Genomic DNA, 19522 nt, shown 5'->3' with positions numbered 1-19522 from the left:
CAAACACCAGTTCCCACTGATCTCAACAAGGTAAGAGTGGCCCAACATTCAGATGTATTTCACACCCACTATGATGACTAAGTAGAGACATCCATACTTTTTGAAGTCTCTTTCCCTAAATTGGTCTATGATGGAAGAAATTCCCATGTTATACGAAGCGAACATTTTCAAGGCAGTTAGGGGAATACATCTGGCGAGGGCTGGCCCCACCTGGGGAGGGAGCTGCCTGAGGTCAGTCCCCCAAGCCAGTGGTTCACTTGCTGCCTGCACATTCAGAATCACTTGGGGGAGCTTTGTAATAATAGAGATTCCCAGCCTCCACCCAAGATTTACTGAATCCAAATTATCAGAAGTGGGATCCATAAATCTGTAATTTGAAAGAGTTTCTGAGAGATTCTGAAGTGGCTAGCCCAGGAGTTTAAACTAGTCCTGGTTTTCATTGATTTTTTTTTTCCTTTTCATCACTTCTGATTCTGAGTGCTTACGGTTTCTGTTTGTGATTTTTAAAATGTGTGGATACCGCTGCTCTCGTGGAGAGATGGGGAGGCTCAGGCAGTGGGGAAGGGACAGACAGGCCACAGGGGCAACAGACATCTGTGAATGGATTATTACGGTCAAGGATTGCTCTCTGCTGAAAAACCAGACGCCTAAAGGGACAAACAGCCTAAGTTTTGATTTGGTCATATGACCTTTGACAAGTTTCTAAAATATTCTGGGTCTCAGTTTCCTTAGCTGTTTAAGTGATCATCTAAATCACATGATTCTCATGAGGATATGATGATACAACAAACAGACACCACCAGTTGTTAGGAGTGGAAGGTAAAAGCTGAGCATTTGGCTGTAGCCCGAGAAGTCCTGTAAGCTTCCGCCCACCTCTAATGTGACCATCTGCTTGGCCATGGCTCTCTCCACTGCTTCATACATCTGTGTGTTCTGGATCCCCAAGCCGCAAAAGATGACAAAAGCTTCCAGAAACTGTTCATCATTTCGGTTGAAAGGCTTAACCTTGCCAGTATTCTCCTCCATCTTATTAACAAGTTGGCAAACCCCTGTAATGATCCAAGAAATTGAGCAAATATTATTATCATAGTTTTTATTGACTTGAACACACACGCCCAAAAACCATCTTATACTTTTCTCTTAGAATGCTTGGCATCTCCAAAGAAGCAAACGAATCCTCATAAATACAAGCTAGAAAAGTACACTAAAATAATTTACATGAGAACTCGTTTCACATAGTCCTAAATATATGTTGCCACTGTTACAAAAATCCTAGAGTGCTATTTTCTTCCAGACTGGGTCACGAATTTTACATCACTTGAGTCCCCGAAGACAGTTTGTCCTTTGGAGACTAATTGGATTTTTGCACACTTGCCAAGAGAACAATTTTGATGCCCATCAGAATTTTGGGTCAGGCAGACTGCCTTTCCTTACTGAGAAAACAGAAGTTAAAAACACAGTTACATACTAAGTAGAATGTAGAAAACAGGCAATTCACAGACAGTCTCAAATTTCAAATAGGCACCTCTGTGTCCAGGAGAATCCTATTTGCAGACAGCTTGTGATACTGCAAATGACTGCAAATAAAAATGACTATTTACTTAGAAATAAAAGCAGAACTAATCCTTGAAGAAAATCATCACCTCCCAAGTCCTGGCCTCTCACACAAAGTCAAACATGGTCAATCTAAACGGAAGATTACGTCAACACTGTGATAAATCTTTATCCAACTAGTTGTTCTATGAGATTCTGAGCCTAGTGGTCTCTCTGTGAGGAGTTTGGTGACCTCCAACCTCTGGGCATAACAAAGGGTCATTGAAGTCCTTATCTCTTCTGTCTCTAAATAGGTGATAACAGACTTCCCTCAGGGGCCCACCATGGGGCAGGCAGTGTGCTAAATGCTTTAGTAAACACATGACCTCTGGTCCTCCCAATTTACCCTGTGAGGTAGCTCTGACCATCCCCATTCTACAGATGAAGAAACTGAGTCTCAGAAAGGTTAATCAATTAGCGCGAGGCTACTGAGCTAGTATGCTTATGTCTAAAATTCACACCCCAGTTCAGCTTTGCCTCAAAACCCACTTTTGACCCCATGCTGCTGCTCTGTGCCCTTTACCTCAGTCAGATCATTGCTAGCAGTCTCGTTGGCACCTTGCTTGCCCACACTGTTGTTGCCCGTGCTGCCCCCCGCTGCCCTCTCTCCTGCTGTCCCAGTTGATCCCTACATCTCTTCCACAGTGAGCTCCTGGTGGCCTCCCACTTCCCGGGTGAGGCAGGCACATCTCTCTCCTGTGCCCTGAACCTTATCACTTGGTGTATCGTGTGGATTTTATTTCTGTTTCTCTCTCTGGATGGTACATATCTTGGGCTTAGAGATTTTATTTTTTCAGTTCCACTTCTTCAGCTAGCAAAATGCCTGGCATATAGCAGGAACTGAGAAAATGTTTACTGAATTAATGAAAGAATGCAGGACTGCAGCTGTGACCCCAACTATTTTCCCATGAAGACTATAGTCTGTTATCTCTTATTTTTCCTGGAGCACAAAAGGATTTCATTGAGTCCATGCTGATGTATGTTAAGTCCCTTTATGACCACGGATGTGCACTTTCTTTATTTTTAACACTACAAATGATCTGTACTCTCATTTTTGCTCTTTTCTGCTTGTTTGTGGAAGTTTTTTTACTTTAGACCGTAAAGATATCCTTATCTATCTGGATTAGTACTGCTGAGATTACTTCTCCAACACTTACTCCATTATCAAGAAAAACTTTAAACAAAACACAATGAATTTGGACACTACAAGTAAAAACCATGATTAAATGGCAGTCAGCCTTCACTATCTTAAAAGAACATGTCCCTTGTATGGTAAAAACAGGGTTATGTACTCCAACCTTTGTGAATCCCCCATTATAAATATGGAACTGTTTACATAGCTTCTGGCCATCTCCCAAACCACATTTTCTTGCGAGTCACGTGTTTCATGCCCCTATCCTCACATCACGGTGTAATTGCCTTTCAGTGTTCTCTCAAGTTTTCTCCTACGTGATGACCATTTTTCATGAGCAAGATTTTTCTCTTTATCATCTCATAAGAATTACCGCATGTATGAAAGTAAAAGATAACAAGGAGGGCTTGAGACCTGGCTACCTGGCAGTCGGCTAGGCTTCCAACCTGGTTAAGTAACTCTCTTCTGGACAGCAGTTCAAATCTATGCCTCAGTCAGAATGAATGAATATATTAAGAGGTATTAATTAACACCTCTGGAATTGACAGGTATTGAAATGGAATGTTAAGTGTACAAATATCAAGAGTTGGCTGTAACAACCACAGCTCAGAGCAGAACAGCTAAAGTGTGTCTATGTTACAATCCATCATGAAATATATAGATACAGATATAGACATATACACAGAGTTAAGCCCAGAGGAGGAAAAGGGTGAAGACAAATTACTTCTTTAGGCATACAATTTAATTCTCCTTTGAAAGCTGTCAAAGGACAGTCAGATTTATAAAGAATATTTATTTTTATATAATACTTATATAAAAGTATATAGCATTCATGATAAATCCCTCTGATTTCTTTGTTTCTTTCTTAAAAAACGATTTTATTTTTCCTTCTTCTCCCCAGAACCCCCCAGTACATGGTTGTATATTCTAGTTGTAGGTCCCTCTGGTTGTGCTATGTGGGATGCTGCCTCAGCATGGCTTGATGAGTAGTGCCATGTCTGAGCCCAAGATCCAAACCGGTGAAACCCTGGGCCACTGAAGCAGAGCGCGTGAACTTAACCACTCGGCCACGTGAACTTAACCACTCGGCCACAGGGCCGGCCCCCTGATTTCTTGATAAAATTTAATTCTATCAAACAAAAATACTCAAGTTAAAAAAAAAGGGCTTATGGGGGCCAGCCCGGTAGTGTAGCAGTTAAGTTCACACGTTCCAGTTCGGTGGCCTGGGGTTCGCCGGTTTGCATCCCGGGTGTGGACACAGCACCATTTGACAAGTCATGCTGTGGCAGGCATCCCACATATAAAGTAGAGGAAGATGGGCACAGATGTTAGCTCAGGGCTAGTCTTCCTCAGCAAAAAGAGGAGGATTGGCAGCAGATGTTAGCTCAGGGCTAATCTTCCTCAAAAAAAAAAAAAAGCTATGAAGAAGGTTTATAACAAACAAACAGGGTTCTGTGGGAAAGTTTAAAGCTTGGGCGCATTTACAGATAGAGTTTTCACAGCTTCTTCATTAGTGACTGAAAGAATGGATAAAGAGTACAACAAGGAAATTCAAAACTGGTGATTTGAGATGCCACATCTACTAGTAAGCCATACAAAATTAGAATTGCTTATATATAAAAACAAAGTAGTTAATGTAGAAGCAAAAAAACCAGCACCACTCAGTAGACACCAATTAATGTGTACAATCATAAAATAAAATATTTGAAAACATATTAGGAGAAAACCAAGACGTAGTACCGTTAGATAGTAAAATATAAGCATTACTTAATATTCTTAGAGTTCACAAAGTACCTGTGCAGACATCATTTCATGTGGTCATCATGGCAGTGCTGAGAGCTAAGCTGGCACTGAAGGCATCTCTCGAAATTATGCTGAAGGGACTAGATGGTTTCTAAAGGCACACAATTACGTTTCCTTTTCTATAATTCCAGGGATCAGATGTTGTTACTAACCACAGTTGCCTCCTGGCCTTTCAGCAGAGCAGGGAGTCAGCTCTGATATCCTGCTTGTAGTCTCGTGTTCTCTCGACCACACAAGATAGACTCGAAAATTAGCATCCTGTCTTGTTAATATGTAAGACTTGCCCTTATCACCTATCCTGCAAATATTTTTTTTTGCACTTGTCATTTGTCAATTATCTTAATTTGAGGAGGTTTTTTGCTGTAGAGTATCTTGCTTTTAAAAGAAGCTTCCCCATGTTAAGATTACATATAAACCTATATTTTCCCCTAGTACTTTTATAGATTCATTGTATCACATTTAATCTTCTAATTCAACTTAATTTTTTCCCCAAATTGCTACTGGATTCTTACAATACTTGAATAGTTACCTATTCTCTAATGGTTTGAATTGTCACCTTAAATCTTAAATTCATACTTATTTCAACTATTATGTACTTTTTTCACATTTTAATGTTTTTGAAATCAGTATGCATCCTCATCAATTGCTTGTCATAGTTTAATTGAAATCATTTTTTTCTTTCTTGGAACTACTAAAATGGTGTCTTTCAACCAATGTCACCTTAGAAACAATGAAATATACTCTATTACATACAATAACACAAATATTCTATATACCGGACATGGGTCTGCATTTAGACTTTCTATTGTGTTCCATCAATCGTACTATCTCCTCTTCTAGCACACATATGATACACACTTTTAATCATGTTACTTTTACAGCATTATTTTAATTTCTGATAGGGCAATTCTCCATCTCTCAACTGATTCCTTTTATATATTATTCTTCCAGATGAATTTTATAAACATTGGTGAAGAATTCCCCTTCCCCATGAAAAAAAAACTCGTATGAGGAGATGTATTAAAACTGATCTAATCTGGGGAAAACTGACATCTTACAAAATTCTTATCGTTAGGAAATGTTACGTCAGTTCACTTATTAAAGATTTTTAAGTTATACCGTGGCATGTTCTTCATATAGATGCTACGTATTTCTGGCTAAGTTTATTCCCTGTTAGTATTGTAAATGGGATTTTTCCATTATAATTTTCTAACAAATTTATGTTGGCATAATATTAAAGTTATTTCTCTTTAATAACTGACAACCAGGCACCTTTTAAGCTTCCTTTTTAGATAAGTCCTTTCAGCTGATTCTCTTGGGTTTTTCCATTTCACGATCAGATCATTTGTGAGTTATTTTGCCTCTTCCTTTTCTGTGTCTCACCTTATTTCATCCTCTCCTTTCATCTGATCACTTTGGTTAGAATTTCCTTTGGGCAATAGCTTTTTTTCTTCTTCTTCTTTTTATTTTTTGGTGAGGAAGACTGACTCCAAGCTAACATCTGCGCCAATCTTCCTCTATTTTTTTTGTATGTGTGATGCCACCACAGCATGGTTTGATGACTGGGGTGTAGGTACATACCCAGGATCTGAACCCACAAACCCTAGGCTGCCAAAGCACAGCACATGAACTTAATCACTACACCACCGGGCCAGCCCCAGCTTTTTAAAAAATGTCTTGAAAAATAACTTTCTCAATTACTTCTATGAAAAATTTTAAACACCTGTTGAGTTAGTATTGGTTATTACCAATTTTTATACAATTTCTCCATTTCATCAAAATGTATTACTTTTTGGTATATTGCATTATCTAACTTCTTTTAAAATTTCATCTGTATCTGTAATTATACTTCTTTACTCATTCCTAATTATGTTTCTCTCATTTTCTGTGTTGGGTATTTCTTTATGATTACTGTGTTTTCCCATTGTCTCTCGTTTTATTATCCCTTCTCATTTTATATATCTTTTCAATTTCTTTCCTCTGCTTGCTTTCTTCCTATTTTTTTCTTTATTGGGGGGGCAGCATAGAGATGAGAAAGAGAAAAGCATGGCTTTTCTAATTTCTTCCTTCAGTTGAACACTTAGTTCAGATAATGTCATTATTTCTTGATTAATAATAACAAAGTATTTAAAGCTAAGTGTCTCCTGTGAGTAGAGCTTTGACTGTGTACTGTGAGTTTTTATGTTCTATTGATACAACTATTAATTTTCTAAAATGCTGTACTTTCATTTTGATCTTTGGTTTCTTCCGTCATTTAGGAAAATGCTCTTCAGTTTCTAAGTGAGTTTTTTCTTCCAATTTCTCCTTTTATTATGCATTTCCAGTTTTAATGCAGTGTGATCCATGAGCGTGGCTGTCAATTCTACTTTTCAGAAATGACTGAGTTTGTGCTGTATGTGTGTGTATCATCAACTTTTGTACATTTCTGTTGGATATTTGACAGAAATTTGCATTTTTAAATTATGAAATATAGAAGTAAATCTATGTTTGCCAATTTAAATCCATTTCATTTTTTATTAATCAATTCTAATGTTTCTCTATTTTTTCCTGTACTTTACTATTCTATGAGAAGCATACCAAAGGCCATTTCTCCCTTATTTTTAGTAGCTTTGGCTTTTATTTGTCAATGATGTTATTTAGTTTATTAGAAGCATTTAGGACAGGTACATTTTCCTCTGTGGATTTTAACTCTAATCAATGCAAAGTGACCCTTCACATTATGTTTTTACCTTAAATTCTACTTTGTTCAATATTAATATTGTTATCTCTATTGAAATTTTGCCCATGTTGTGTAATGTGTTCTTACAAATGGTATATGCTTCATATCTTCCAGAAATTCCTCAGTGTTTCTGGTCTCTCAAAGGTAAGCTTCCCTGTTTTCCAGTGCTACTATGAAGTTTTTTTTATATTTCTATTTATTTCTTCAGTCAATTCTTGAAACTATAATCCTTATATTTATTTTTACTTTGTAGATTTTCATTTTTATGATTTTAAACTATAATTTCTTAGTTTTATTTTTTTCTCATTTTCTTCCAATTATTACTGCCCCTACAGTCTTATTTGCTGGTGCTTATTATAACTAAATATAATTTATAATTCTCTAACTGGGAAAAAAACTAGACTTTAAGCATTGTAAGCAGTGTGTACCATGGATGACCCCGCACAGTTTAATTATATTTGCATTAGGAAAATCCCAGCAAACTTTTTTTTTTTTTATAAGATTTTATTTTTTTTCCTTATTCTCCCCAAAGCCCCCCGGTACATAGTTGTGTATTCTTCGTTGTGGGTTCTTCTAGTTGTGGCATGTGGGACGCTGCCTCAGCGTGGTCTGAGGAGCAGTGCCATGTCCGCGCCCAGGATTCGAACTAACGAAACACTGGGCCGCCTGCAGCGGAGCGCGCGACCTTAAGCACTCGGCCACGGGGCCAGCCCCAACTTTTTATAAACAAATGAGCAGTTGATGATATTGCCAAATGATAAAATTTAATATGAAAATAAAATGAAGTAGAAGTCAAATGTAAACCTACATAATTTTACAATATTTGTTTATACCTTGGAATCAAATTGCAACACACAGATGAGCAAAAGATTAGGAGAGTAATCAGTTTAGGACATACATCCAGTAACAAATACATATTTCTCTCTCATACTTTACTGTCAAGCAATGTGTGGCATAACACTATAACTTTTATTATACAAGCGAGAGGGAAATATAACTTATTGAAAGTGGAGATGTTCTAAACATTTTTTTGGATGAGAATGGGACTAATTTCTTCAAAATCTGCCCTGAAATTGGCATGGAAAATAGGCGTAAGAATTTCCGGTAAATATGATTTGGGAAAAAGGCATATTTAGCCTAATAAATAGGGGAAATAATTGGTTAAAATGAATGAATGTTGAATGAGAAAAATATTTCCCTTAATCGTTTTGGAAGTAAAGTTATGGAAACACTCTGTATTAGCCAGAGCACTAAGAAAACATTCGCTATGAAATAATACCTCAGGGAATCCATTTGATGATACAACAGGCCCCATACTGCTCTAATCTCTATAATTTCATCTAAATGTCAGTAATGGAAAAAAATGAGGGGGAAGGACGATTACCAAAAACACATGGGCCCGTCTGTCTTTCTGCATGTAACTCTATGGGGATTCTCTATTAGAATTATATAAAAGCAGAATCTGGTCTGTGACATGTAAGAAAAATTATCTACAACCATGATATTTTCCATGCTGCATCTGTGGACAGAAAGTATAGTTGAGAATGCAAATTCTCCGTTTTGTCACACTTATAAAACAGTAGGGAACACTGGAAATTTTCCCTCATACTTGGAATCAGCTTGAGCCCCCACAAAAAACCCCATTAGGGGAATCATTTTTTTCTTTCTTTTTATTTACAGAGAATTTTTCCTCTCCAAAAACAACATTTGCTTACTTTTGGCTCTGCTTTCAAGTAGGGTGACACAAAATGTATGCCAAGAGAAGTCTGATTATTTCAAGTGGCAATTTTTTTTTTTTGCTCATTTGTCTGAAACAGTGACAGGATCATAGAGTGGGAATTTTGAACATATCTGAAAGGTTATTTAGTTCAACTCCACAGAAGTAAGTAATGCGCCCATAACCTTTTAAATGGTTAAAGGAAGACTGGAGCCAACAGGATGCCGTGAGTCCTGTTCCCATCCAGGGCTATTTGCACTTCGCTGAACTAGCTCTCATTTGTGTAAAGTGATGAGAAGCCTGGTGTATAACTTCCTCCAGCTACTCCCCATTCCCAGTTATTATTCCAAAGAGATGCTGTTGAGGAAAAGTGAAGATGTGAGCTGATGTGGCAAGCTGCCACTCAGTCCTCTTTCTTATGAAATCTTACTAGTAAAAATGCATCCCTTCTGGAATTTCATTTCATATTTTCAAAGGCCAAAGGCAGCTTGTAGTAAATCTTTATACTTATACAAAAAAAGCATAACTTTTATAATGTAGTTTTCACCTTGAACTGCCTAGGAAATAAAATTTTATGATATAACTTTTACCTGGTATCTTACTGTAGGGCACCCTTGTCCGTTTTCTTTTTTGTTTATGTTAGAGATCTGATGGGTGATTATCTTGAAAAGAGGGCTTACGTACATATTCATCAGCCCCTACTTTCTTCTCTGAGAACTGTGAAGAAGGCAGCTGACTAAACAGCCCAGCAAGGAGTTGCCAGGCTGGCTTCTGAGGCTTTACTAGGCAATTCACCAGGGTCAGGATCTGACCCCCAGCTTTTAGGCTTAGAAATTAGGTTACCATGCTGAGGACAGATCTGTCTCTCTGGGGTGGAGTCAGTGACTAAGTTCACAAGACTGATATATAACCCCAGCATAGTATTAATGTCCAACAAGAAACAGATCTGCCCAGGAACAGGCGTATGTGCACCTGCACTCCAGCCCATTGCCTCAAGTCCAGTTCACTGATTTACAAGAAGAAACAACTGTCAAAGCAATCAATATATTTGAGAGGATATGAAGAATGCATTCTCTTCCTCTGAGTTAACCTACCTTGGAAAGAAAATTATCAGAACAAGGGAGGTCAGATCGGTGGGATGTTTCATGACATAAGCCGGTGTATCCATCTCCCAGTAAGGATGTACACCAGCAAAGGGACTGGAACTGCTGAGAAATATCAGCTACAACCTGCTGCATCCATTGCCACCAAAGTGATGGCCTTGCGATGTGGTCAGAATACTCTACACACCCTGCTACAACTCTCTACGCCCACCTCCACACGAGGGGCCGAGGCTCCCTGACCCCGGGAAGAACCTGGATAGGCACTTGCAATACTTGTCTATTTTTTTTTTTCTATTTTTATGAACGATACCTCCCCTCCCCTACCTCTATGACTGATACTCTCCTTCAATCAAATTACATTCAAGTCTTGCATGTAATTACAATTGAATTCAAGTCTTGGAAACTATTCAGACTTTTTAAGGTAAACTTATATATCTAAGCCTTGCTCCATTCAGGTTTTTATTTAAAAGTTTAGCCTTTAGAAGGCATGCCTATTTCCTTTATTTCCAAGTTCTTGGAAGAATGTCAACAGTACAGATTATTTTCGCAGTGTCAATCATGCATGATTGGCATATAAAGCCCCATGTTTTCTGTTCTACTCTTAATATAACATGCAGTGCCAAGAAACAAATATGTCAATAATAGGAAACATCATTCCTTTTCTCTGAGAATGCATTCTCCCACATTCCTGAGGTGGACATTTTTCTGGAACCTCCATATAAGAATGTAAGCTCCGGGAGGGCAGGGATTTCTGCTTTGTTCACTGATTTTTCCCAAGTGCCTACAACAGTGGAGTGCTCAATAAATATTTTTGAATGAATGAATGAATACAACCTATAATCTAATCCACATATTCAAAAAAGAAAAAATCAGAAACGAAGAAGTGAGACTCTAAAACAATACTCATTATCAACTTGATGTCTCTCAGCCCACTAACTTTCTACACATGATTCTGAAACAAAAATTCTGTTGAAATAGGATTATAATAATTATGAAAATACATCATAGTTAATAAGATATTTAACAAATGTCTGTTGACATTTATGGATCTAAAATTATTTCAAAATTCTTTTATTATTCCAATTTTTATCTTTTTCACACATTTATTCCTTAAATTTATACTTGAAAGAAAGTTTCTGAGACTACATTTTTTTCTTTAATATGTGCAGAGGAGAGGTTAATGAAAAGGCTTTACCTATCACTTTATTCTTCTTTCCATTTTTTATAGGCGTGCAAAGCAAACTTCTAATGCACTGCTGGTTTACATTTCCTGTGTTTTCATTCTAAACAAAACAAAATAAAACAGCTAAAAATTATGAAAAGACTGACTTGCCCATTAGATGCTATATAAACTATATTGGACATCTGAAACCACTAATATATTCATCTCGAAATGTACAAATTCTAATGACCTTCACATAAATACAATATAAAGCAATTCGTCTTTAAATTATTAAAAATAATAACCTATGTTTCTTTTTTTTCCATTTTAAACTTTCCAAGCAGCTTATGGTAATATTAAGCAAAATATTTATTCAGCATCTACTATACCTGTGTAGTATCCACTATACCTATGTAGTAGATAGGGGCAGAATCCGAAAGCATTAACACCACCTAGGATACTACATGTTACAAACTTGTCCTTCTTTAGGACCGCCATTGTTTCTACTGCCCATATTGCTAAAGTTCTAAAAACGTCTCCTGGATCTGCAAATAAAAACATCAAGGCAGCTGCCTCAAAGTGCAAAGCTTTTCTGAAGTAAGATGAGAGAAAATATTAGAATTCAAAGTTTTCAGTGTCTGAGAAGCTGATCTTTGTAGCTTTGCTGTCAAGGAAAGCAGGTCTTCACTTTTCCAGAGCTACTCACTGCAGGAGACTACCAATTACTTAAGTTCAAGCCACGCGGAACTTAAGTTTTGAGGATAAACTCAAGAACTCTAGCCGTACTATCTAAGGAATGTCATTGACATTAAGTAGGTAATAGTTAAATTACCTCAAAATTAGTTCATGAGAATTCATTAATACATGTTGAAAAATGGTAAAAGTACAGAGAAAAATCCTCAAGTATAGCTGGCCACCTCTCAATAGATGTTATGAGCTATTTCATTCTCTTTCCTCACATCAGGGAAAGCACAGATCGCGCCTAAGTAGCCAATTCTAGGGCCAGCCCTTCAGCTGAATAGTCCCTGTAAGCACAGCTCTGATGGGAAAACAGCCTTCAAGCTCCAAGTCTAAAACTGGGTCACGTACCGTCCAGGGAAATCTTTTGTCCTTGCTGACATCTGGGATATTAAGTGCTTCCATAGTATTTGTCACATACTGAGCATACATGTAATTGATTCTGTTGGCATCACGTTCCCTGTGGAAATAATAGCTATGAGTTCTTTCTGTGCAGTGAAAAACACGGGCAAAACAGACTTAAATAAATGATTAGAGAAACAGAGCAGTCTTAAATTATAGGGCAAAGTGTTATGTCTTTATTGGAAAATGCAGCTTTAAATGTATTTGATGATTTACAACCTTGGTAGTTACTATAATTGAAATGTTTTAAAAAGACAAAGATCCACAATTTTTCAACCATCTAAAACAAGTTTTAAAATAGCCTAAGTAATCTTATTACCAACATGTTAATGGGCATGTTGATTTTTGCCACTTAATGTAAAAGCCACGTGAATTTCCCCCTATTTCTTATTTTCTCATCAGATTCTAGAATGACTAAGTTCTAGGGTCTAGGGCCTATCTTATTTCCTCAGTTATGTTCTTTATCTATCCCTCCCAATAAAACAATCTTTTAAACATTTCAAACCAAGGGAAATTTCAAGCAGGCCTAGAAGAATTTGATTAAGCTCTTCTCTTTTCTTTTTTCTGCTTTAAGACCCTTTATGATTTTTTTAAATTAAAAATTCTTTTGAACTTAAAATATTTTTCCCAGTTTTTTTCCAGTTTCTTGCTTAATAGGTTGAACATAAAAGATTAACCTGATGTCAGAGGGTACATAAGAACAGTGCCAGTGCTGGAGTTGGGAAAACGGAATAGAACAGATTTTTCCATGGAAACTTCGTATGTTCCCTGGTGATGGGGACAAATTGGGCAAAGAGGGTCAGGTTATGGAAATTTACTCCAATTGTAAGGATATGCCTGTATTAACTGTAATATCACTAACTGAAGAAATAGGAAAGCCTAACAGTAGGAGACATTTCAAAATAAAATGTATGTCTCAGGAAAAATGTCCAAGTGTTCTGAGTTCTCAAAGTTCCAATACTTTCCCGTCTTCCATCCTTCTCACCCAACCTGGACAAAATGCTTCTGGGACAGTGGTTCAGATGGTATTCCTGAGCAGCCGGGAGTCCACAGAGATTCCTCAAGTCTGTGGCCTCGTTCCTGGGAAGACAGGTTAGTCTTTCCTTTCTTTGCTGTACATTTTAGTTTAAGTGTAATTTGGTCAAATCGGGTACTGACCACATGTCTCATATTATGTATAAATGAAAAGGAAATGACAATAGTAACATAGGAGGAGACGGACTTCAGACTAAACATCTACTGAGGATGACACAGACTTATAATCTGAGAAGGCATGCAAAACGTCATACACAGCAAACCTAGGACACTCCTGGGTTCCTATTTCATACATCATCTCTAGGTGGAAACCCAAGAAAAGGTTATGAGATAAGTGCAGGATTTAGGTTGATAAAACAATTTTTAAAACTACAAATATTTCATAGACAGCAAAAGTCTCGGGAAAAGAAAATAAGATAATAATAAAGATAAGAAAAATGAAAAGGTGGTTATTGGGAGAAAGAAGTCCATTGAAGAAGAGACCCTTGTCCAAGTCTCTTTTAAATTGATAATAATAGTATTAATAACTTTCATTGTTCTTATCATCATTATGTTAACAGTAGGAACCAGATGAAACCCAAAATAGTTAAGCAACCGGCCAGAGATCATAAATTCAGACATACAGATGCTGACACAGAGAAGCAGAAGTACTAAAATTACTTTTAAATCAACAGAAGCCTAACTCTTTTTTCAATTCTCTGAAAATTTTTTTCCTGATAGTTACTTTGGTGAAAAATGAGTAATAGATTTACTAAAGTTACGCAATACCATTTTATTTCTTACTCTGTAAAAAATGGTGATAAACTCTTAGTTCCTGTACTCAATAAATACGGATTGGGCACCTGTTCCATGAGAGGCACCCTTAGCATCAGATGGGAGACAGACTTATCCGGGTCAGCAGCTGTCACGAGGAGCTTACGATCTCGCTGAGGGTTGTGACACAGAACAGACAGCACCATGTTTAGTTGCACATACTCCAGACAGTAGTGCAGAGGCTCCCAGTTGCCTACTGATAATAACCCTTCTCCCTTTCTCTTTATCGGACACATGGCCACCCAGAATAAAGAGTACATTTCTCAGCCACTCTAGTGGCTTGATATCACCATGTGACTAGCTTCTAGTCAACAGGATGTAAGAGGCAATGTGAGAACTTCTAGAAACCTTCCTCAGGGACAGCCGATGCCTGCTCTCTGCCCCCTCTTTCCCTGTCCTCCATCCTACCCTTTGAAACATGGAGATGATGGCTGGAGCTGCATCCCTGATCCTGAAGGGAAGGGCCACACCCTAGAGATGCAGAAGAGAAAGCCTGCAGGCTCCTGGGTCCCTGAGGCCTTTGTGGAGCAGAGTAGCAGCACCAACTCTGAGCCACCTACTCCTGGGCCTTTACAGGAGAGGGTAGTAATACTGCATTCTTGTTTAAGCTATTTTTATTCTGGGTTTTTATGATTTACAGTCAAACCTAATCCTAACTAGTACAATTGGTAACAATGCAAGCACCACCCATATGGAAAAGGACAGATAGCACCTAATGGAGTGGATTAGAGAGGAGGTGGCATTAGAGAAATGCGTGAAAGGCTGGGTGAGATTTAAGGCTGTGAAGAAAGACATCAGGAATGAAAGGAGGATATTCAAGGAAGGTGGAGGAGGGAACAGTAAAACACACATTGCTGAAATAAATGAAAGAGTTCTATGTGGATTTGAGAAACATTACATACTTACAGATTGTTAGGAATAAAGTGATGGTTTTAGACTGACAATGTTAGGACAGATAGAGGATGGTTTTGAAAGAGCAATGCAAGGAACATGGATCTCATTCTTTAAATAACAGGAATATTCTTTAAATAGTAGGAATAACAGGTAGCCTTGAAAATGTGGCTCTCAGAGCTCCAACTGCAGGAAGCATAACTGATCGATGTCTCTAGGTGCTCTGCTCTGGAACGTGGGACCAGGTTTGCACTAAGGCCATGCCTCCCAGGGCTGCTCCTGGACCCCGAGCACAGCAAGGACACTAAGGTAGGCCCATTCCTGGAGACTAAGGATTCAGTCTTCTCTGAAAGGAGACTGGTTAGAGGACTCCCCAACAGCCGTGCCCAACTTTGCTTACAACAGCTCTGCAGTCTTAAGACACTTCTACACACCCCTTTCTTCCTTCTTTCCCTCTCTCTTTCACTCTGGGGAAGACTTGTGTGGGGGTCTGATGGCTCTCCTAGCCTCTTCCAGCTCCTTCCCTCTTTACTCTTACAGGGGGTTCCCCTAATAAATTTATTGCACATTTAATCCAGTCCCAGCATCTGCTTCTTGGAGGGTCCAGGCCAACTCAGACATCCAAGGCGTTTTGCACATGGATATCAAGGGAGTTGTATGAGTACAACCTTGGGGAGACAGTTAGGGAAGTGGAGCATGGAAACACTGAGAAATTTCTGTTCTTTAGAACTAAGTGGGGATCATTGCAGGCAATGTGATCCAAAGACAGAAAAACACATCAGAGATACAGAAATACTAGCTTACACTTACTGAGTACTTACTATGTGCCAGAAATTTTCCAAAGCATTTTATGTGCATTATCTCATTAAGCCCTTATTACAAGCCTACTGTCATTATCCTCAGTGAACCTAAAGGATTAATTCTATGTATTTCTCATTTTATGAGAAAAATGTGCATTTATAAATTAACATGAAGTTAACTAATAAGGAATTATAGCACTAAAATATCTGCTTCTCAAAATTAAGAGCTAACATAAACTGCACAACACCATACTCATTTTTTTCCTTCTCCTTGGGTGGCTCTCTGAAATAAGCACAGAAACTCTAAAACCTTCCAACATCTGAAATGAGCTTCCCTTGTGAAATTCTTGGGCAACCCAACTCCCAATAGTTTACTGTGCTTTATCCCATTGACAATACGATTTTAATAACTGTGTATAATGTTCACCCTGAATATGTTTTAGTTTTACACCTAACATTTCTAAACTGTCTTCAGTATTCTATTTTAAATTATAAAAGATAATTAGTGGGTTGGTTAGAAAAATACCAGGTGAGCTATGCTTTTCAAGAGCTATATAACTGCCTACAAAGAATGATTTGGTTACTGTAAGCATCATCAAATTGTTTAGCATTTCATCTCATGGAAGGGTGTTTGGACTGACAAAGGGATTAATAATGAGAATTAGAGAGGCCTGAATTCCCTCAGTAAGTAGTTTTAGAAACGCAATAATGAATCCTCTGGTGAAGTGTCAATATCAGCTTAGTCCTTTTTCAAAATACTGGTTACTAAACACCACTTTAATTCAGAACTGTTGCAAAATTAAGCCTGATAGCTAACTTTTATTAAAATGAAAACATATTTGCATCACTAAGAGGTCTTTTTTTTGCATCATTAGAAGGAAGGCTAACTTTAAAATGTGTAGCTGACAGAAGGCACTAGTGCTGAATAATTCTCATTACAGTAAAATCAGTTAAAATGATCCCTGTAAATTAATCTCTTTTTAAGGTAATCACACTGACCTATTTATCCTTTATAAAAAAAAATCTTTATACTAAGACTGTCTTGCAATGATTAAAAAAAATAAAATGAAAGATATCTTCCATTTTGCCTACAGAGATGGAACGTGGTATTCATCAAAAACCAACTTGAACAAATCAAATATATGGTAAAACCTCACTTTTTAAAAGAAGCGCAGAGTCACCAGTAGAGGTCACTATTACACAAGTCACTGGGCTTATTCAGCTATCACTGAAGAAATTAGAGGACATGGCTGAATTTATAATAAAAATCAAAATGTGAATACATAAAATATAATTACACAGACATATGCTGCTGCACAAATATTCAAGGGTAAATGTAGATAATTCATCGTTTTATAGATTTAATATGCATTATCATACTGATTTTCCTACTGTCCTATGGATATACATAAATTCATAATATACATCTATGTATTTATATTTTTATATTGGTATATATAGCAATTCATTATTTATAAAAGCTGGAGTAAAATAATTGAATATTTACATGTGTCTTATCTAGCAGCTTTCTAAAATGTTCTTTATAAAAAGCAACAAAAATGTCATGCCGTCATAAAATCAAAATAATATGTATTATTGCTCCTCCTAAGAATAGGAAACTTCATAACTGAAGTAGGCAGTTCAAACTGATACCAGCATTTAAGAAGGGTATGCACATCCTCACCAGGACATGTACATATTATCACACATTCAAAAAGGATTCAGTACTAACTGAAACAATGTCAAATATGCCAGGAAATACGCAGGGGCGCAGCAAAGAATAGACGTAGAGATGGGATACAAACGCCAGTTCATGACCGGCAATGCCAAGAGGGAAATGCAAATCCACTCTTCAGTTATAACTACGAACCCAAAAACTCCAGGGTAGCAGAAAAATCTCTGGGTAGAGATACCACGGCACATCTACCTTGACCACACACCCCACGCCCAGTCAGCAGCCAAGGCCTTCTGAGTCAAATGAATTCCCCATCTGCCTTCAAGTTACATCTGCCCCTTTGCTAATTCCTAAAATTTTTTTAATGGGAGAAAAGGCCTTTCACTGTATCATGTTGTTAAAATAATAGTCTAGAAAGAATGAATTTTTATTTGAATACAATCATTTAACAAACTGACAACTTTACATCAATGTGGTCAACAGTTTGTCCATCTTGATGGAGGAAGACACAAGAGGAGAGTTCTGCTTTCATCATCTATAGGGATGATTTTCGTTTTGTTTCCAACTTTTTATAATAAACATTTTCTTCCAATTTTTTATGATGAAGTTTTGAAATATACAAGAAAGTTGAAAGTAAAATGCATATCCTACTCACAGATTCAACAGTTTTTAATATTTTGCCACGTCTGCTGTATCTACACATCTATGTGTGAATATATTTACTTGACTACATATATTAAATTTAGATATATTTACTTATTTCTCTTTGGCTGAACCATTTTAAAGAAAGGTGCAGACATGAAATGAAACACTTCATCCTTAAATACATCAGCATGACTCTCCTGAAAGAACATTCTCCTACTAACCATCATATCTTCCTAGTTCAAAGAAAAGTAACAATAATTTCCCATCAACCTCTAGTATCTAGTCCATAGTCAAATTTCCAATTGTCCTCAAAAGTGACTTTGAATAGCTGTTGCATTTTTAACCAGGGTCTCATCAAAACTCACGGATTTCATTTGGCTGCTATGCCCAAGAACAGTCCCTCCCTCCATTTGATTCAGTGATACTGACTTTTTGAAGAGACCAGGCCAGTTATCTTATAGAATGTTCTGTAGTTTAGATTTGCAGAGTTTATTTTTAAAGCATCGCCACCAAGGAAGGAGCTTGGTTACTCAGAACAGTACTAATTGCGACATCATTCACTACGTGAAATAATTCTTTGATAGGTCAACCGTAGTGAAAACAATCTGGAACGTTTAATGTCAAACAGTAAAGTTAAGATAATGTTCTATTTCCATGATCAGATGAGGCTTTTTAGATAGAATATCAATAATCAGAGATACAGTAATTTGACAAAGTATTTTAGGGGGTGAAATAATTTGAAACAAATGAATAAGGTGATAAACAGCATTATGCCCAAGCATTCCTCATGCTCTATCCTGGCAGACTTATATTACTTAGAACATCCTAGCACTTGAGCAAACACCACCAGTTTTTTTGCTAAGGGTGAAAAAGGGAATATGAGAAAGAACATTTGGTAGTTTACACAAAATCCTTTCCAAATTCTTCAGAAAGCACATATAAAATTGGGGCAATAACATCTATAACCTCGATCATCCAAATACTTTCTATTGTTTCTGAGTGACAACTAACAACAAAAAAATGAACACAAATTTTAAAATTACAAAAAACATGAAAAAGAAATGAACTAGCACAGAGGTCTGAGCTGATTCCAGCCCTGGGGTCCATGTCCTGGTGCCATGGGGATCGCAGGCTTCCTCTGGTATTGGTTAAACCCCCATGGCTGATTCGAAATCAGAACAGATTCACAGAACAGTCTGTTCAGAAGCCGATCAAATTTCCAGGGAGGGTCCAATATGCAACAAAAACATATAATTGAAATACAGTGCTCGTGGGTCTTAACATGAGCCAGTTC

The 19522-nt window shown here is 37.3% G+C and overlaps 1 protein-coding gene across 3 annotated transcripts in view; it reads right to left on the bottom strand.

The window, feature by feature from the left end:
- Positions 1 to 19522, bottom strand: part of PDE5A (phosphodiesterase 5A) — a 129705-nt gene that overhangs the window by 49470 nt on the left and 60713 nt on the right. For all 3 annotated transcript variants that reach the window (XM_070609227.1, XM_070609228.1, XM_070609226.1), the window contains exons 8-10: positions 12319 to 12427; positions 11263 to 11350; positions 874 to 1049 (exon numbers count right to left, since the gene is read on the bottom strand). In XM_070609227.1, coding sequence (XP_070465328.1) covers positions 874 to 1049; positions 11263 to 11350; positions 12319 to 12427 — 373 coding nt within the window. The remainder of the gene's footprint in view (positions 1 to 873; positions 1050 to 11262; positions 11351 to 12318; positions 12428 to 19522) is intronic.

This window comes from Equus przewalskii, chromosome 2, assembly GCF_037783145.1.
Source record: "Equus przewalskii isolate Varuska chromosome 2, EquPr2, whole genome shotgun sequence".
Taxonomy (NCBI): Eukaryota; Metazoa; Chordata; class Mammalia; order Perissodactyla; family Equidae; genus Equus; species Equus przewalskii.
The sequence above is the reverse complement of the archived record's forward strand: the minus strand, read 5'-3'. Positions and strand labels throughout refer to the sequence as shown.